Source organism: Urocitellus parryii, chromosome 6, assembly GCF_045843805.1.
Source record: "Urocitellus parryii isolate mUroPar1 chromosome 6, mUroPar1.hap1, whole genome shotgun sequence".
Taxonomy (NCBI): domain Eukaryota; kingdom Metazoa; phylum Chordata; class Mammalia; order Rodentia; family Sciuridae; genus Urocitellus; species Urocitellus parryii.
Window position 1 is genome coordinate 111,489,447 of NC_135536.1, and position 21,310 is coordinate 111,510,756.

Consider the following 21,310-nt stretch of genomic DNA (forward strand, 5'->3'; position numbering starts at 1 on the left):
TTTCTAAGGACATAGGAGGCTCAGCTGAGGGAGTAAATGGGACAGATGATACTAATCCCAGTCCCAGAGGTCCCTGGGGGACCACACAGGGCAGGGTCACACAAGTCCTTGTTCTCTTGGAGTTGCAGTGTAGGTACATATGCGTTCCCACAAGAACCGCGAGACAGGGTTAATGGAACAGGCCATAGAGGGGATCTTTCCACTCACCGTCAAGTGACAATGATAAGAACAGTACATTAGCACTAACATATAATATAAGATGATAATGTTACATTAAATGACAGCAGCAGGAACAGCACAGTAGCCATCAGAGCATGGTATGATGACACACTAAGCACTCATGGTAGTTATTACATGCCAGGCACTATCCTACATATGCGTATATTAACATATTTGATCCTCCTAACAACTGTATGAAGTGGGTAAACATTGTAAACTCATCTGATAGAGGAGGAACTCAAGGTAAAAAGATTAACTCACCCCAAATCTCTCTGCTCACTCGTAGAAGAGTCCTTATAAGGCTACCTGTAGCAGAGCGAGGTGGCACATGCCTATAATTCCAGCAGCTCAGGAGGCTGAGGCAGGAGCATCATGAGTTCAAAGCCAGCCTCAGCAAAAGTAAGGCATGAAGCCACTCAGTGAGACACTATCTCTAAGTAAAGTACAAAAAAAAAAAAAAAAAAAGCTACCTCCACATCACTGTGGAGTCTTGGCCACAGCCAGTGGGTACATTTATTAAGGAACATGTCTTAGCTCTGGGTATTAGAGAGCATCAGAATGGACAGGGCTGTGGATTGTTGGATACACTGGCTGGACAGGGTGTGTTGATGCCCTGGGAATGGACTCTTTAAGCAACAGAATGGACGCAGCCATCTGATAAGAAAACCGAGGTGCTATGTGACCTCCAATATCCTCTTATCTAAAAGTCTAGGATTCCACAAATTTCCACATGCACCCATGCACAGAAAAGTAAAATTAAAAAACTCATTCCCAGGCCTAAATGGAAGAACATGAGTTTCCTTCCACAGAAATAAAATGTTTTTTAAAAAATCAAGAACAAGAGATTTTTTATGGAAGGAGGGAAAAACATGAAGATCTTCAGGTCCAATCCAAATCAGAGTGTTGGAAAATTTCCAGATCTTCCAAGGCCAGGCTACAAAGCATTCCTTGAAGCTATTATGTGAATCCCCAGCCAGTATCTCAGCTGATCTGCATGGGAATACAGTTACTAAACTTTCCGTGCATCTCCTGTTCATCTCTATCCTACCCCTCAGCCACATTGTAAACACAGGGCTTATTGATGGGAAGAAAGACAGACTTTATTAATCCAGCTTTATAGATGAAGAAACTGAGTTTCAGAAAGTCAAGGAATGACTTGGGCAAAGTCACACAACTGAGAAATTGTGAATGGGAACACAAAGTTAGATCCTACAACTTTAGTACATCTTAGAACCTGGTTCTTGTAAGTAATGTGTTTTTGAAGGCTGTGCCAGGCTTGGAGCCTGGTGCATTCAGCAAGCCCTGTGTGAATGCTCTCTGATGGATCCGGGCATCCACCTGCTCCCTGACTCTAAGGTCACCCTCTCCCACTATTTTCTGTTTTATTCTACTTCTTTCCTCTCAAGGGTGCTTGTGGCTACAAAATGTGGCACAGTTTTGATTTCCATATCATGATGGGATTACATCAAAGAAAATAAATTCTTTCTTTTTTTAAAAAAAAAGAGGGATTAATTGCTTTGAAAGGAAAAATTAACAATGAACAGGTTGTGGTCATGAGGCTGAGAAGATAATTTCTTTGAAATAAAAAAGATAAAGCTGTCTTGTAAGTAATAAAGGACAATATGTTTCCACAGAGGCACTATCTTGCAAAATATAGCTGACATAAGTTAACTGAATCAGGGACCCACTCAATGTTTTGTTTTTGTAGATTTTGGTGGGTTTTGGGGGGGAGGTACTAGGGATTGAACCCAGGGGTACTCAACCATCCCTAGCCCTATTCTGTATTTTATTTAGAGACAGGGTCTTACTGAGTTGCGTAGGGCCTCACTTTTGCTGAGGCTGGCTTTGAACTCCCAATCCTCCTGCCTCAGCCTCCCAAGCTGCTGGGATTACAGGCATGGCCACATCTGGCTGGTGTTGACTTGTTGCATGTACCTTGCCAAATCCTCAGCAACTGTATTCCCATTCAGCTCACACTAGCAGGCTTCATTTGAAGAAAAGAACATCTGGGACCAACCAAATGAATAAGTTAGGGCTAGAATGTATACCCTCTGAAACAGTTTTCCTTTGAAATTTGGCATTTGTCGGGGATATCCCTAGCCCAATTTTAGACATTTAAGGAAAGCATCTCTTGTTTGAAGTACAGTGTCTTCATTGGTGTGATCAGAATCAAAACTGCCATTCTTCGTGCCCTATTTACTATAAGCCAAGCATTGGGCTGAATATACATAGATACAGTTTGTCTAAGACTCACACCAACCTGGCAAGGTAGGTCTCATTATGCCCATTTTACAGATGAAGAAAAAGAAGTTGAGATGAAGCTACTTGCCCAAAGTCTCTCAAGAGATGGCTAGGACAGGATCTGAGCCCATGTCCAACTGCCCAAGCCTAGGTCATCTCCTCCTGCAATCCCTGAGAACGTGTCCTTTCATCTGCTTCCATCTTCCCACCAGGCGGTGTGATCGAGGCCTTCCCACCTGCAGATAGCATCACCAACCTGACTGTGGACATGCTGATAGAGCCCAATGGAGAAATTAGGTTGCTGTCAACGGGAGACCAGCTCCATGCCGAAAGCCCCTTCATCTCCTCTGGGACTACCATGCCTCAGACCTCTGTGGATCCCCAAGTTCTCAGTTCTTTGTGTCTCCAAATTGGAGAGGCCTGCAAGACTCGAAATGTGATTGGTCACTTTTCTGTAGATCTGGTGACTTTTATTGATCCAACCACCTTGGAACAACAGGTAAGTTGAACTGATGTCACATAAAATACTGAAATTCTTCACCACCCCAGACCTCCATGCAAGGGACGATATGAGGGGGCTCGCTGTGCACTGGTGAGCTGACTGTAAATCTGCGTCTGTGCGGTGCATGTCCGCCAGGTGAGATCAGGTTTTATGTCTAGAAACAGGGCCAAGGTCAATCTCGTCTGGATACAGCTGGAGTTTAGATGGCTGCAACTCACCCTGCATAGCTCTGTGATTGGGCCCACAGATCTGTCCACTAGCATTAAGTCTGTTACCGTGAAACTACTTCATGCCAACCAGGGATTGAACCTATTATATTCTGTTCTTTTCATAATCATTAGAAAGGAGTCAAGAGTCCTTGTTTCCACTTCTTATCATTAGTTCACCAGCAACTTGGGTTGTTGATTTTTTCATTTAAAAAATGTATTGGGAGATATTTCAGAAATACAAAAAGGTCTAAATAATTTTATAATCAATACCATGTGCCCCCTCCTGCTTAAGAAATAAAGTGATGTCCAGGCCTCCCTAAGTTGCTGAGGCTGGCTTTGAACTCAGGATCCTCCTGCCTCAGCCTCCCAAGCCACTGGGATCACAGGCGTGTGCCACGACACCTGGCTGGATAAATACTTTTCAATCTTTTTTCTTTGCTTTGCTTTTTGTTTTTCCTCCAAAATCACAATGTTTAAACTCACGACCTCTTCACAATTCAGTTCAGTTGCTCCTCTTTTCTTGTTGGGTGTCCCGCCCTCGGTCTGGAGAATGAAATAGCCTTCTAGCCTCCCTGTCTCCGTCTCCTCTGGCCGCCCAGTATTGTAAATATACTTTAGTTGTTTTATATTCATTATTCTCAGTTTTATGATTCTCCATTTCAGATGATGGCTTCAAAGCGAGAGTTTATGGTCTTGGCAGTTTTCAGCTTGTTCAATAACCATTCTCCATTTGCCTTCCCAGGCCTTGTGTTGGTTTTACATTCTGCACTCAGGCCCACGTGTTGATAGGGGAAAGGACAGACTGAAGGGCCCTGGGAAACCCACCTGGGGCGAGGGAGAACACGGACCTCGCAGGAAAGCAGGCAGAGGAGAGGCAGGGAGGCTGCCCTCCCACACGAACAAGGAAGAATGAACTTGGTGGCTTGAAGTTGGTGGCTCCTAGCGTAGCAGGGAAAATGAGCTATAGCGACTGGTGACTTGTTGATTTGAGTGTGACACAGGTAGACCTGCACACAGCAATGAGAAGGATCTGCTCCACCCTGAGTCCTAGTCCTTCCCTGACCAACTACCCATTGGGACCTCTGGGAGAAAGTTCCCTCCCTTCCCTGGGCTGGCCCTGTGTTCCTGGCCAGCCTGTCCCACCCTAACTCCCCCTATGTCCCTCTCATTCTCTCCTGTTCATCATATGCCCTCTTCCACAGGCCTTGACACGTGCTGTCCTTCTGTCTGAAATGTTCTTGCCTCTTCATGATCTAATTAGCTTGCATTCCCATCTGTGGTATTCCAGCTCAGGGATGCCTTTCCTGACTCCCTGACAGAGTCAACCCCCTGCTATGGGCTCTCAGACCTTCGTGCACCCCTTTCGTATCCCTTATCTCAGTTGCAATTTCAAACTCGTGTACAGGATTATCTGGTTACTATCCATCTCCCTTTGTAGTTGGTAAACTTTCCTGAGGCAGTTACTACGATGTCTCCATTAAATGCTTAGCACTTACCTCTACTGTGGAGCAAAGTAGATGATGAATAAATGTTTGTTGAATGAATGAGTGAACAAAGGAGGTGTTCTAGCAGCTGTGGGATAGGATTGCTGCAGGTTGGTTTTGGGTAGATGAATGGGATGGGAAATATTAACCCAAGGTTCTCTGATTTCATCATACCATGACCTCTCCTTGCCCCTGCCCATTAATACTTGAACACGTGATCATTTGTGTTACTATTATCCATAGAAAATGGGGAGAAGTGCCCAGTGGCCACTCCAAAGGGTGTTTCTACATCAGCAAGGAAAGTATGCTTATTCTCTGTGTAGGATAGATTACTTGCAAGTCATAGGCATTCTCTAGCCATTTTACAAGTGACATCACCCCAGAAAGCACCTTAATTTCTTTTCCAACTGGGTTGCCTTGTGCTGCCTGAGAAGAGAGTGGCCCATTATCAGCCTCTCACTGTTGCCTGTTTAACAGATCTTTGAAAAAATGTTACCTTATTTTACTCAGCTTTGCTTCCATTACTTATTACTGATGATGCACCTCTTTTCATGTTCGTTGGACTTTTTACCTGTTTTATTGCCTGATTGCTTTTGCCCCTTTTCAACTGGATGATAATGCAAAGGTTGATTTATGGAATCAATATGCATACACATATGTCCACATATCCAATATACATGGAAGCTTATTGTATATAAAGCTACACGTTGCACATTGTCATCTGAGTGGCCACTCTTTGTCTCTGTCTCTGTCCCCACCACACACCTGTCTGTCATGTTTTTCCAAAATAAAATCACTCTTTATTCCCTTGTAACTGAATAATAATATTTGTGGGAAAAATATTCCAAGAGACCCCAATGTCTCATTTTTCATCAGATTCTACCCATAAAACTGAGCGCTCATGGCCACTTTTCTCCTGGATCAACTTCCCGATGCTGGCAATAGTTTTCTCTTCTCTGCAAGGAAGTTTTCCTTGTCTGTGCGCGTGTGTGTGTGTGTGTGTGTGTGTGTGTGTGTGCATGTTCCTGTGCTAATATCAGTATGAACCCACGGGTTTCTATGTTATTTAATAGGTTGTATTTTGAAATTTTCATTATTTTGGTGCCCAAGTTGTCTCAGATGTGACCACTAGAAGCCCCTTTAAAGTGGCTCTTGTGTCTTTGACACAGACATTATTCTTTGAGCATTTTCTTACTTCTGGCACCATGAGATACTCCAGGTTCGGTTTTCATTTTATCTTCCCCAGACCCAGGATCAACTCAGAATCCCTGGTTTCTTCAGCAGGGGAGGGTATTAAGTTTGGGGCCCTAGTGCTGTCATGGCTACTGGGGTGTCATTATTTCTGGGACCTCTCAGTGGACAGAGCTAGAACACACATGAATTATTATATGTACAATGCATATAGACAATTGGGTGGATACACACACATATGCATACACCTGTCCATATATCCAATATACACACACATGCATGTAGGCCCCTAGAATAATTCTGCATCAGTGAATATATTTTAGAACCATGAGTCTCTGCCAATATCTCCCATTCTAATCCAATACACCTGTTTCTTTTATACTTCACTTTTTCCACACTTAACAATTTTGGCTTTAATACCTTAAAATTAAGCTGAAGGAAAAAAAAAAAACAACAACAACAACCTCCCACTTTTCCAATAAGTGAGGAACTTAATTCTCTTTAGCCTCAATAAATTTTCTCAGTTGCTCAACCAGTTGACCCCTGGGTTTCATGTAACCAGTCCCTCAACCACACATGCTGTCTCCATGGCCTGCCCTGCCTCTGGTGCTCGGATGCCAAGCCCTGTCATTTGTGTTTTAAGGTTTTTGCAGTGCTCATCGTCACGCTGAAGTTTCAGGTAGTCAGATCTAGCTTGTTGGTTTTTTTTTTTTTTTTTTGGCTTTATCACCTTGAACTTATCCCTTTCTCTAGTCTTCTGTTTTCCTCCATTGCAAAATAAACAGGTTAGCTTTCCTGACCTCTGAAGAAACTTTCAGTAAAATGACTCATTTCAATAACATTTACATAGTACTTATTTTTGGTATCAGGAAATGCAAAATTTAATAAGAAGAACCACTTTTAAAAATTTATTATAATTACAAAGATTTATGTAGACATATGTTAATCACAACAACCAGCCAATAATTTCAAAAAGCCTAAATTCTAATAATAGCATTTTTAAACAGGTTACAATAAATCAATGGATTAAATACTATAAAGATATTAAAATGCATGATTTTTTTGAGTGTCAGGTATGGCATTTATAGGCATTTCAAAAGAGTATAGTCAATTTGAAATGTTGAACAGAATTTTTGAAGAATGTTTAAAGAAAATATTTATTTCCTATATAGAATAGTGGAAGGGTAAAAAGCAGATCACAAACAGCATATGCAATATAGCAATTTTACAAAAAGAACCTAAAGACCACACTAAGTTATGACTAGTCATAACTAACTGTATAGGAAGCCAGAGGGTATGGTAGGCAGAGTAATGGTCCCCAAAGGAAAATGTCCATGCCCCATCCCCAAAACCTGTGGGAATGATCTTACATGGTAAAAGGACTTTGAAAATGGGATTAAGAATCTTGAGATGGGAGATTATCTTGGATTATCCAGATGGAGCCACTGAAATCACAATGGTCCTTTTAAGAGGGAAGCAGGAGGGTGACATCAGAAAGGAAGAGGGATTTGGAAAGAAGAAAGGACCATGAGCTAGTGAATGCAAAGAGTTTCTGGAAGCCTGAGGACTGAAGAAAACAGATTCTCCTCTCAAGGCTCTAAGAGGAATACAGCCACATACACATCTTGAATTTAGCCCAGTGAGACTTCTGACCTGCAGAACTGAACAGTAACTTCAAGATGAAGCATATCTGTTGGGCTTATTTACTCACTTTGGGGAGACTCTAAATGAAATGTGTTTATTGAGCACCTATTATGTACAATCCATTATGCTAGGTGCAAGAGAAGCTGCAAAGATGCTAGGGGTATGGAAGTGCCTACCTTTAGGGAGTTCACAATCCAGCTAGGGAGACAAGCTTTTTTTTTTTAATCATTTTTTTTATTGTTGGTCGTTCAAAACATTACATCTTTCTTGATATATCATATTTCACAATTTGATTCAAAAGGGTTATGAACTTCCATTTTTACCCCGTATACAGATTGCTGAATCACATCAGTTACATTTCCATTGATTTACACATTGCCATTCTAGTGTCTGATGAATTCTGCTCTCTATCCTATCCTCTACTATCCCCCTCCCCTCCCCCCCTTCTCTCTCGACCACCTCTACTGTAAAACATTTATTCCACTTGTATTATTCTTCCCTTACCCCTCACTTCTTCTTGTATGTAATTTTGTATAACCCTGAGGATCACCTTCCCTTTCCCTGCAATTTCCTTTCTCTCTCCCTTTCCCTCCCACCTCTCATCCCTATTTAATGTTAATCTTCTTCTCAAGCTCTTCGTCCCTACTCTGTCCTTAGTTACTCCCCTTATATCAAAGAAGTCATTTGGCATTTGTTTTTTAGGGATTGGCTAGCTTCACTTAGCATAATCTGCTCTAATGCCATCCATTTCCCTCCAAATTCTATGATTTTGTCGTTTCTTAATGCAGAGTAATACTCCATTGTGTATAAATGCCACATTTTTTTTATCCATTCATCTATTGAAGGGCATCTAGGTTAGTTCCACAATCTTGCTATCGTGAATTGTGCTGCTATGAACATTGATATAGCAGTATCCCTGTAGCATGCTCTTATTAGGTCTTTAGGGAATAGACCGAGAAGGGGAATAGCTGGGTCAAATGGTGGTTCCATTCCCAACTTTCCAAGAAATCTCCATACTGCTTTCCAAATTGGCTGCACCAATTTGCAGTCCCACCAACAATGAACAAGTGTACCCTTTTTCCCGCATCCTCTCCAGCACTTGTTGTTGTTGGATTTCATGATGGCTGCCAATCTTATTGGAGTGAGATGGTATCTTAGGGTAGTTTTGATTTGCATTTCTCTGACTGCTAGCGATGGTGAGCATTTTTTCATGTACTTATTGATTGATTGTATGTCCTCCTCTGAGAAGTGTCTGTTCAGGTCCTTGGCCCATTTGTTGATTGGGTTATTTGTTATCTTATTGTCTAATTTTTTGAGTTCTTTGTATACTCTGGATATTAGGGCTCTATTTGAAGTGTGTGGAGTAAAGATTTGTTCCCAGGATATAGGCTCCCTGTTTATCTCTCTTATTGTTTCTTTTGCTGAGAAAAAACTTTTTTAGTTTGAATAAGTCCCATTTGTTGATTCTAGTTGTTAACTCTTGCGCTATGGGTGTCCTATTGAGGAATTTGGAGCCCAACCCCACAGTATGTAGATCATAGCCAATCTTCTATCAGACGCCGTGTCTCTGATTTAATATCAAGCTCCTTGATCCATTTTGAGTTAACTTTTGTGCATGGTGAGAGAAAGGGATTCAGTTTCATTTTGATGCAAATGGATTCCAGTTTTCCCAGCACCATTTGTTGAAGATGCTATCCTTCCTCCATTGCATGCTTTTAGCCCCTTTATCAAATATAAGATAGTTGTAGTTTTGTGAATTGGTTACTGTGTCCTCTATTCTGTACCATTGGTCCACCCACCTGTTCTGGTACCAGTACCACGCTGTTTTTGTTACTATTGCTCTGTAGTATAATTTGAAGTCTGGTATCGATATACCGCCTGATTGGCTCTTCCTGCTTAGCATTGTTTTTGCTATTCTGGGTCTTTTATTATTCCATATGAATTTCATGATTGTTTTATCTATTTCTACAAGAAATGCTGTTGGGATTTTGATTGGCATTGCATTGAACTTATAGAGAACTTTTGGTAATATCGCCATTTTGATGATGTTAGTTCTGCCTATCCATGAACAGGGTATATTTTTCCATCTTCTAAGGTCTTCTTCTATATCTTTCTTTAGGGTTCTGTAGTTTTCATTGTATAAATCTTTCACCTCTTTGTTAGGTTGATTCCCAAGTATTTTATTTTTTGGGGGGATATTGTGAATGGAGTAGTTGTCCTCATTTCCATTTCAGAGGATTTGTCGCTGATATACAGGAATGCATTTGATTTATGCCTGTTGATTTTATATCCTGACACTTTGCTGAATTCATTTATTAGCTCTAATAGTTTCTTTGTAGACCCTTTTGGGTCTGCTAGGTATATAATCATGTCATCTGCAAATAGTGATAATTTAAGTTCTTCTTTTCCTATTTTTATGCCTTTAATTTCTTTCGTCTGTCTAATTGCTCTGGCCAGTGTTTCAAGGACTATGTTGAACAGAAGTGGTGAGAGAGGGCATCCCTGTCTTGTACCAGATCTTAGAGGGAATGCCTTCAATTTTTCTCCATTCAGAATGATGCTGGCCTGTGGCTTTTCAAAGATTGCTTTTACAATGTTGAGGTATGATCCTGTTATCCCTAATTTTTCTAGAGTTTTGAACATAAAGGGATGCTGTACTTTGTCGAATGCTTTTTCTGCATCTATCGAGATGATCATATGGTTCTTATTTTTAAGTCTATTGATGTGGTGAATAACATTTATTGATTTCCGTATATTGAACCAGCCTTGCATCCCAGGGATGAATCCTACTTGATCATGGTGTGTAATTTTTTTGATATGTTTTTGAATCCGATTCGCCAGAATTTTATTGAGGATTTTTGCATCTAGGTTCATTAGAGATATTGGTCTGTAGTTTTCTTTCTTTGAAGTGTCTTTGTCTGGTTTAGGCATCAGGGTGATGTTGGCCTCGTAGAATGTATTTGGAAGTTCTCCCTCTTTTTCTATTTCCTGAAATAGCTTGAAAAATTAATTAGCTTTAAAATTAAATAGCTTTAAAAATTAATTGTAAGAAAAGGCTTAAGCCAGTCACAGTGGCCCACGCCTGTGATCCCAGGGTCTTGAGAGGCTGAGGCAGGAGAATTACAAGTTTGAGCCAACCTGGGCAACTTGGTGAGACCCTGTCTCAAAATGAAAAAGGGCTGGGATGTAGGTCAGAGGTAGAGCACCTGTGGGGTCAATCCCTACTACTTAAAAAAAAAAAAAGTTGTTACAGGGCTGGAGGCTTCCAGGAAACTGAGGCAGCACCAGGACCCCCCTTCACACCTTGATCCTTGCAGTCAAGTCAGAAGGATTCCAGACATGTCGCTCAGAGAAACAGGCATAAGTTTAAAGGAAGGAAAAGGCAAAAGGGGACCCTCTCAAGGGAAAGAGTGGGTCCTCTCAGAAAGGAGAGGGACAGCACATTTCTCGTGCTCTCCAGTTTTACTGGGGATCCCAGGGACGTTTCCAGGTAGTCCCACCCAGGCCCACCCTTGACTTTTGCAGGATGGCCTCAGACTTTCAAGTCCCTGGTCATGACAACCCTAGGTCACTTTGCCCCATGCTGACTGGTTCTGATTGGAACTTGTTCTACAGATTTTATGGTTAGGGGGAATTCTCCTTATGTCCCCGAGTTCCAGGATCTGATCTGTGTAGGGGTTCAAACTCCCCCTTAGCCCTGACCCATTCCAGGTAACTCATACTCTTCTTATCAGCATTTCAGGGCCTGTGCCTCTCCTGCAGATAACAGGTAGTTTGCTGAGGAATGCTAACATGTCCCTAAGTCAACTTAAGCCAGACAGGGTGGCAGCTAAGTTGCTTTCCAAAGGTGAAAGCACGTGGGCTTGGCACCATGGGCACATTTTATAGAATTATTCCCTTCACCTCATGTTCCCACCACTCACATCTCTCTGTCCCCTATCAGGCTTAAGTGATCATTACCCAGAATAATAAAAGAACTTAGAACATAGGACAATAAAAGAGACATCAAAAAGGTGACATCCGTTTCCCTGCCGAATTGCTCACTACATGAATCCAGAGGAGAGAGATCCCTTCTGTTTAGAGCATTCAAAAAGTTTGTTTTTACAGGGTAGGTGGGATTTGAGCTGAAGGATAATTAGGATTTGAAGAAGGGTAAGAAAGGATGTATTTAAAGTGGGAACAAGGTTGTAAAGGTGGTGGTAAAACACACAGCACAGGGGGTGAGGATGATGAACTACATTTTTATTTTTATTTTTTCATGGTACTGGGGACTCAACCCAAAGGTGCTGTACCACAAAACTACACCCCCTGTCCTTTTTATTTCTTTTTTTTTTTCTTGGTACCGGGGATTGAACCCAGGGCCACTTAACCACTGAGTCACAGCCACAGCCTTATTTTATTCTGTATTTTATTTAGAGACAGGGTCTCACTGAGTTAGCTGCTCAGGGCCTCACCAAGTTGCTGAGACTGGTTTTGAAATTGGAATCTTCCTGCTTCAGCCTCCTGACCTGCTGGGATGATAGGTGTGCGTCACAATGGCCGGCATCCCAAGTCTTTTCTTTGTTTTTCATTTTAAGACAGAGTCTCTCTAAACTGTTCAGATGGTCGCAAATTTGGAATCCTCCTGCCTCAGTTTCCCAAGTTGTTGGAATTACAGGCATGTACTACCACAGCTGGCCTTGATATCTGTATATTAACAAACATCATATTCTACTTACTTCATATAAAGATAAATTAATAAGACATTCTTCAATTTCTTTTATGCATATAAAATCTCTGAACAAATAGACTGGCAAAGAATCTACTGAAATTTCCAGATTGAAACTTCTTTGTTTTTAGATCATTGTGAACTTTTAAAACAATTGTCTCTTTTATGAGCATTGAGTATTACTATCTTTAGTATTACTATCTTTATTAATCTTTACTAATCTTACTAATATTACTCATCTTTATCTTTACTAATATTACTATCTTTAAAAAAAAGATTTGATTTAAAATCAAATCTTTAAGAAAGGGGTCTAGATGGAAAACAGCCACAGGTGCCTGGGAATGGCCCATCCTACGTATGTGAGGTGCCACCAAAGGAAATGAAAGCTGTCACAAAAGACAAATCGTGAAAAAGACAAAAATGGAGTCCCCAATGTATATCCATGTATATTTTGTATATTCTGAAAACTGTTTCTAAAAGTTTCTAAATTCAAAATATCAGCCTAGAATAGAAAAAAAAAATGATAATAATCCCATTTCGATGATAGCGGATTTCAGCCCCACTCAGGCCACTGACCAGTGAAATGCTTTGGACAACTCACTTGACCCATCTGAGCCTTGTTCTCTCCTTTAACAAGTGGTGAATTCCTGCCCTCCTCCTCCTCGTGGGGTGTTCTGAGAGGCTGGCTGAGCAGAGAGAGAGGGAAGGTGCTGCTCTTATTAAATCAAAAAGCATAACCACATGTAAAACTGTCACAGAGACCCTCAGCAGGTTCTCAAACTGTGAGTGGAATCTGAATTGAATTAGCATTATTTTTAAAAGTCACTGAGCATTATCATCATCTCAAAGTGATATATAAGCATCAAAAGTGAATACATTTACTTTCAAGAATAAAAAAAATAAGGTCCACAAAAATATCATAATTCCTTCTTGCTCATTTCTGTATACCAGCACCTAACAACACCCTGTCTAGCACATAATAGATGCTCAATAAATATTTATTAAATGAATGAATGAATACTTGTCTCTGAGTCCTCCTCTCGTATTCTCATTTGCAAGATCTCCCGATCTCTGTTTGCAAGATATATAAGAATTCACTGAGGGAGCTCGACGAGATTTACTTTTTCTCTTTAGGGAAGGTATTTTATTTATATAGAAGAAGGTTAACAGTGTATATCTAAATTAAAGTTTAATAGGCCTTTGGTATAAACAGAAGTGCCTATTATTCAGTGTTTTAAAATGCTATAACAGGCACATTGTTAATCACAACTTAATACCTAGTGAAGGGAAAATAGATCCCAAAGGATTTTGAAACATTAAAGTAAAAGACCTGTCCCTTTTAAAGGTCTGCGTCTTTGTGTCAAGGAAAGAGCTCTGATATACAGATAATTGTAATGGTGATGGCGGTGCTGATGACTCCGACAGTGAGCGCAAGAACCACGATGACAGATTTTGCTGTGGAAACTATGATTCTCTTTCCCAGCACTGACAGTGCAGGTAGCTGGTGGCCAGCTTTGCGCATAGCGAGTCAATGGTGTCACCTATGTGGCTGTCCTGGAGAGCTGGGTCAACCACCTACCCTGGAAACCCTGACCTCGGGGAGGCTTGAGCCTCACCTGAACCTCAGCTCTGGGGTAAAACCATCTGTCCACAGATAAACAAACCCAGTGCTCTGTTTACAGCGGGCTGTCCTGCCCAGGACTTCAGATGCCCCTCTCACCGTAGAAATCCTTGCTTCCTTCCAAATGAACCAGAGACACCTCTCTCTGGACTCTGAGGTCTGGAACTAATGTGTCACTCACAGGGACGGGGAAATCTGGGCACTCACCAAAACCAGGAGGTCCCACATCTCTCCCTGTGGCCGTCCTGAGTCCTGCAGAAATGTGGAAAGTTCAGGCTGCGGTGCCAGTGCCCGGATTGCCCTGTCCCTTGTGAGTGAAGTTAGTTAAAGTCTGGAAGATTCTCTACAGAGTGCTTACGACATGCCGCGTCTCAGCATCATGAAAACAGAGCTCAACGTCTCTGTGCTTAAGACTTTTTGTGCGATAAAATCTCCTTTGCAAAATTGTCCCTACCCCAGGCTTATTAAGGTAAAACTGACTAATAAAAACTATGTATTTAAGGTATACACTGTGATTTGGGTGGCGGGCAGGGGGTACCAGAATGGAACCCAGAGGCACTTGACCACTGAGCCACATCCCCAGTCCTTTTTGCTATTTTATTTAGAGACAGGGTCTCACTGAGTTGCTTAGCACCTCACTGTTGCCGGGGCTGGCTTTGAACTGGTGACCCTCCTGCCTCAACCTCCTGAGCTGATGGGATTACAGGCGTGCGGTGACATAGAGTATAAAATGATTAACACAATCAGGCTGAAGAACATATCCATCATCTCATGAATGAGAGATCACCTCTGTTAGCACATTTCAAGCATATGTTGTTATCAATTATAATTACCAGGCTGAGCATTAGGGTACCAGAACCTGTTCGTCTTGCCACTCAAAGTTTGTACCCTCTAACCAGCCTCTCTCTATGTGTCCAGTTCCAGAACCCTGGTCACCACCCTTCTATTTTCTATTTCTGTAAGTTTGACTCTTTTACATTCCACATGTGGGTGAGACCATGCAGTACCTGTTTTCTATGTCTAACTTATTTCATTTAGCACAATGTCCCCCAGGCTCATTCATGTTATCACAAATGGCAGGATTTCTTTCTTTTTAAAGGCTGAATAATATTCACTGTGTGTGTATAAAATAATCATAATTTCTATATCTCTTTATCCATTGATACTTGTGTTGTTTTCATTTTTGGCTATTGGGAAAAATACTGCAGAGAATATGGTGGCACAGATATCTCTTCAGAATAATGATGTTATTTTCTTTGGATACATGCCCAGGAGTGGAATTGCTGGATCATGTAACAGTTCTAGTCTTAACTTTTTGAGTAACCTCTGAACTCTTTTCCTTGATGGCGACATCAATTTACATGCCCAACAACAATATATAAAGGTTGTACATTCTCATCTAAACTTGTTACCTCTCAACTTTTTGTTAATATCTGTTTTAATCCATTTTGTATTGCCAAAACAAAATACCTGAGACTGGGTAACTTTAAAAGAGGCTCATTTAGCAAAGTGTGCTGGAAACAACATGGTATGGGCATGGCACTCAGCTCTGGTAAAGGCCTCAGAACAGATGATATCACAGTGTTGGAAGCAAGTGATAAATAAAGACAAAGAAATGTAATAACTTATCAGCTAACTTGTTCCAGGTGTGACCAATGAGAAACATAGTGTCATAATACACATGACTGGTAAAGAAGCAAGAAATATTCAGGAGCCACACCAGACTCACTTAGAACAACAACCTGCTTTCTCTAAAACTAATTCATTCCTGCACATTCAACCCACTCTCTAAGACCCATCTAGATCTATTTATGAGGGTGGAAGCCCATGACCTAATCACCTCTAGGCCCCGCCTCTTAAAGCTCCCAGCTCGTGAACTTTGCGGGGGCGACCATACCTACACCACAGCCATAGCTATCCTAATGGGTTCGAGGCAATGTCTCCTTGTGGTCTTAATTTGCACTTCCCTGATAATTAGTGACGGTGAGTACCTTTCATATGTCTTCTTTGGGAAAATGTCCATCAGGACCTTTGCCAATTTTTTAACCAGGTTTTTTTATTTTATTTTATTTTATTTTTATTTTATTCTATTTTTTGCTTTCAAGTTGTGTAAGTTACACAAAATTGTCTTCAATACTTATTTTAACTCAACTTTGGGAGGGGATAATGGGGCTTGAACTCAGGGCACTTGACCACTGAGCCACATCCCCAGCCCTATTTTGTATTTTATTTAGAGACAGGTCTCACTGAGTTGCTTAGCACCTCGATTTGCTGAGGGAGGCTTTGAACTTGTGATCCTCCTGCCTCAGCCTCCCGAGCCACTGGGATTACAGGTGTGCACCACCACACCTGTGTACCTCAGTTTTCCTGCACTATAATGTGGTGTGATGACGTCTGGGGTAACTTGCTCTAACCCTTCCCTGTTTCTTCAAACAGGACTGAGCCATCTCTTCCCCCACAGGGTGCTGTGTTTCTCACTGGTCACACCTGGAACACGTTAGCCGCCTGGCTCCACGGTCAATAAACACATCCTCGCCCACCCTGCCCACGCCACGTCCATCCCTGCAACCTATCTTCCCCTTTTTGCCTGTTAATATACAACTTCTCTTCCTCTGACATATGCTCCCAGCCCCTCATGGACTCTTCCTTAATTATTTCCCCTTCCTCCTCCAGCCTTTCAGAGCTGAAGTTTGGATTGATGGTCAAGATAATTACTAATGATAGTATTAACTACTAATTGAATTTTTGTCATGGGCCTGGCATTGTTAGTATTTTACATGCGATGACACTAGTCCTGTTCCCTGGAAAGTGGGTTTTATTTTGCCTTATTTACAAATGAGGAAATGGAGGCTGCTGTGATATGTTCAAGGTCACCCAGCCATGATGTGGCCAATCCAGACTTCCTAGCACGGCTCCTCTGGGGCCCAGGTTGTGATCTCTCTCTCTGAGCAAACACCATGGCACTGCAGTGGATCGGGGGCAACTTCTTTTGTAAATGTCTCCTCCCTCTCCCACCACCATCACCAGAGAAAATGTAGGCTCTCTATTTCCTCAATATGCTTGTTGGATTGAATGGAGCCGCTTAAAGCCAGAAAACATGTCTCCTATTTTTTTAAATATATTCTAGCCTTGTGCTCAGCACATAAGGTAATCATTAAATGTTAATGACTAAGTGAGATGGAATAAAATCCGTGTTGTGGTAGCCATTTTTAAGCTTTAAGAGTTGAAATGTGCAGCCCATACACACCACCGCAGCTGGGAGCCCCATATTGCCATCCAGCCAGAAGGTGGATTCACGGGACGGGAACACTGAAAACAGACACAAGAACGGTTCAGTTTCCAAACTGCTTCCTACAAGGAGCTGCTGCTCCCCCCTTAATCATTTCACTATGACTAGCTGGCTAGGGAGAAATCCCGGGCAGACACCAAGGGTCCCGGGAGTTTAGAATGACCACAGAAGTATCCAGTCAAGGTTGGAGGCGATGTGGGCGAGGGGCAGTGTCCTTCCCATCTAGCTCATCAAAAACCGCAAGGGAGCTGCCATCCAGGCATCCATTAGGGGCTTCATCCTTCAGGACGGTGCCTTTGTTCTTCGAATTCGATTGATGAGGTGCCATCTCACATTCAAACACATATGGATATCAAGATGTATTTGGTGAGGAATGGTGTCTTGTGCTACCAATTTCTACTTTTCTTTTTTTTTTTTCTCGTAGCACAAAATTTTCCCACTTTTTGCCAAAACCTTACTATGTAGCTTTTTAACTTAATTAAATATATAGGCAATTACTGACACCATCTGTCTTCATAAACACAGAACAAGAAGGGACACAAAAGACTGGAATCCAGAAGGAGACCCTTTAACAAACAAAATCCTCCAGTTCCACCGTAGTAACGTTTATCTTTAGGAGCCCTTCTGTTATTTTAAATTATTTTTGGTTTTTTTTAGAAATGATGAATTTACGCTCTACTTAAAATGTGGTGGTGTTGGTATGATTTTTTTTTTTAAAAAAAGAAAATACCAGGTAATCCATTGCTTTTTCCGTAAAACAAAAACTTAAACATGTCGTTGAACATCTGTTACTAGTGCAGTCTAACACAGCACTTAAAATCCCTTAAAATCCCTGAAACCTTTATAAAGTTACATGAATCTTTTGCATAAATAGAACTGTTTTGGCAATATGTATATTCCTTTAAACATGTATTCCACTTTCTTAAACATAAGATTCACGGTGTTCCCTGTCGTTCCCAGCTCTTATGTGTAAACGAATGAAAAGGCGTCCCTCCAGGAAGGAGCTGCCTTCCCCTCCACACCACATTCCTACCCCAGAGTACCTACCGTAGGGAGGGAAGTAGGTCTGTTTTTTGTGTTTTGGGGGGATGGGTCCTGGGGATTGAACTCAGGGGCACTCGACCACTGAGCCACATCCCCAGCCCTGTTTTGTATGATTTAGAGACAGGGTCTCACGGAGTTGCTGGGTGCCTCATTGTCACTGAGGCTGGCTTTGAACTTGCCACCCTCCTGCCTCAGCCTCCTGAGCCTCTGGGATCACAGGTGTGTGCCACCCTGCCAGGCAGTAGGTCTTTTTTTTAAGCTTTCTAGATTTTTCTTCAAATGTCTGTATATGTAAATGATATTAAGTCCAACCACTGGAATTTGATCAGGCAAGTTAGAAACCAATCAAGTCCAAATAAAGCAACAGAATTCACTGCCCTTAGAGAGAGCATCTCAGGAAATATGAGGAAGAACAAGGAGTTCTCTTAACGTTGGCAGCTACCACCAGGGAAGACACCTGTGTCCCCCCAGCTCCTCGCTGAGTGCAGGGAGTGTGTTTGGAGTCTCTGTGGCTGTGGTGAAATTCTCCACCTCTGTAAACATAAAACTTCTGCTCATGCTTAAGACATTTGGTCCCAAAGAATGTGCCATCCCAGATCTTTGGAGGGAAATTCAGTTCTTGTATTTTGCATTTTTTATCCACTTGTTGATGAAGAAAATAAGAAGGAAATAATTTTACGATTATTTTTTACACATTGCCTCAAAGACTCTGTAAAAGGCTAAGCACACAGAAGCAGACCTGAAACTAGGAATTTCGCTTATCTGGCCTTTAGCGCACTCTCCAGAGAGGAAGTTATATATTAAGAAACAGCTGCCAGTCCTGGTGGTGCAGGCCTGTAATCCCAGAAGCATGGGAAGCTGAGGCAGGAGGATCTCAAGTTCAAAGCCAGCCCCAGCAACTTAGGGATACTCTGTCTCTAAATAAAATATAAAAAGGGCTGAGGATGTGGCTCAGAGGTTAAGTGGCCCGGGGTTGAATCCCTGGTACAGGAAGGAAGGAATGAAGGAAGGGGGAAAGGGCACATTGGATTTTAGGAGAAGAGGAAGGAAGAGAGAAAACACTTCCCACATCTCTTACTGCTTTTTCTTTCATTTGCAAGAAATGAAACATGGGGTTGGGGCTGGGGCTCAGTGGTAGAGCACTTGCCTTATGCACGTGCAAGGCCTTGGGTTCGATCCTCAGCACCACATAAAAATAAACAAGTGAAATAAAGGTATTGTGTCCAACTACAATTAAAAAAAATATATATATATATATATATATAAAGAAATGGAACCTAGGGACACCTAGGGACCCTGAATATCAGTGGGGCTGTCAGGTAAAAGCAGCCAGAGGCCCAGCCCAGCAGCAGGGCCCTGTAAGCAGGTCGGGAGGCAGGGAGGGCACTCACTCAGGTGAGACTCCAGGTGACCCTCTCTCAGCATCTCCTCAAAGGAAACCCTTCCCAGGGCCCTAGGACCCCACCCATGTGTTTCTGGAAAGAGCCGCCAGACTCTTCTTGGCCACAGGTGGAACCTTGGCTTTCTGCCTATCCTGAAGGACAGTATGTCCTGGTCCTCGTAGACCTCCTAGAGGATGCTCTCTCAGAGTGCTGTATAAACAGATAATGGGAAGGTGAGGCAGAAGGGGCTTGGGGGCTGGCCCAAAGTCCCCCAGTAAATCCAGTAAATCAGAAGCCTTCCGCTTCAGAACTCTCCAGTACCTGCTAGAGCTTCCCAGCCTGACTGGCCACCTCCCAGCGCTCCCACCTTCTACCCAGCTTGACACTGGCCTGGCAGGCAGTCCTCGCCAGAATGGAGCCCCGGGGGAGAAGCAGGCTTGTAGAGAGGCAAGGGTTTTAATCCTAGCACTGCCACTTAGCTGGGAGCTGGGCCCGGGTCTCCATCTTCACTGCATTAAAATGAGGGTCTCCACCCGCACCTCACAGGCCGCAATGAGGATGACATGAGAAAATGCCAGAGAGCCTTAACACTTAGTAGACACTTAGTGTGTGCCCGCTCCCCTTCCCCTCCTTCCCCACGTCTCCCTCCTGCAGTCAGCCCACTTGTGGTCAGATGTCGGCTTTCTCAATATCACTGCCATAAAACAGATCTGTCAACCCCCGAGTCTGTTGGCAGCAAAGGCAAAGTCACAGAACCCACCTTCACCTCCAGGTACCTGGATCCCTGTGGGAAGCATGTCACCTGGGACCCAGCCCATCACCAAATCACCCAAGACTGTTGGATTATTGGATTCACCTGATGAGGATGAGGATGTCCCCGTGGAGGGCCCGGAGCCTGGTGGCGGCCCATGCCTCAGAGGGCAGGCTGAGGGGCTGCGGAGGGAGGAGGTGCACATGTCTGGGACACGGCTTTCTGTGTCACATGCCCCCCGCCTGACCAGCCCTGTCTCCTGGGGTGGCCAGGCCCAGCCCCACCTGTGCAACAGCCAAGTCCAGATGAAAGGCTGCAGTGGGAAGAGGCAATGGCCGTCTAGAAAAGTGACCCTGCGTCCTCCGACCTCCTTGAGCCTTTTTTTTAAGGCATATTCTTTTTTTTTAATACTTTTTTAAAGTTGTTGATGGACCTTTATTTTTATTTATTTTTATGTGGTGCTGAGAATCGATCCCAGTGCCTCGCGCATGCTAGGCCAGTGCACTACCGCTGAGCCCCAGCCCTGCCCCTCCTTGAGTCTTTTTAATGATACCCATATTCCAATCTGCCATTTCCAACTGTGCCCCGGGTTTTATCCCTCACGGTCTCTAGTTTTCTTTGGTCCATGAAAGATATTTGTTAGCCATACATGGTAAAGCTTCTTAAATTTTTGACTTGAAGAAGACCAGAGTTTGGGAAGTGGTTGATGGCAGAGGTCCCACGTTCAGGATTATGTACACACTCAACTATGTTCAAACAAAGGACCACACCAACTGTATAAGTGTCTACCCTACAGTGAATTTTCTGGAGACTAAGTTCTGTGTGTGTGTGTGTGTGTGTGTGTGTGTAATCACTTTATTGAAACTACCACACTGAATTTCACCTGTTTAAAGCATACACTTCAGTAGTTCTTAGTATATCCACAGACTTGTGCAACCATCAATATTATCTAATTTTAAAACCTTCCCTCACCCTCAAAAGAAATTCTATACATACTAGTCACTCCCCACACTTCCTGCTCCTCA

At 42.6% G+C, this 21,310-nt stretch overlaps 1 protein-coding gene across 1 annotated transcript in view; it reads left to right on the forward strand.

Moving 5' to 3' along the window:
* The window catches only part of Iqch (IQ motif containing H), a 124,717-nt gene that overhangs the window by 68,173 nt on the left and 35,234 nt on the right, over positions 1–21,310 (forward strand). Inside the window, exon 10 of the mRNA XM_026408830.2 lies at positions 2,673–2,959. Coding sequence (XP_026264615.1) covers positions 2,673–2,959 — 287 coding nt within the window. The remainder of the gene's footprint in view (positions 1–2,672; positions 2,960–21,310) is intronic.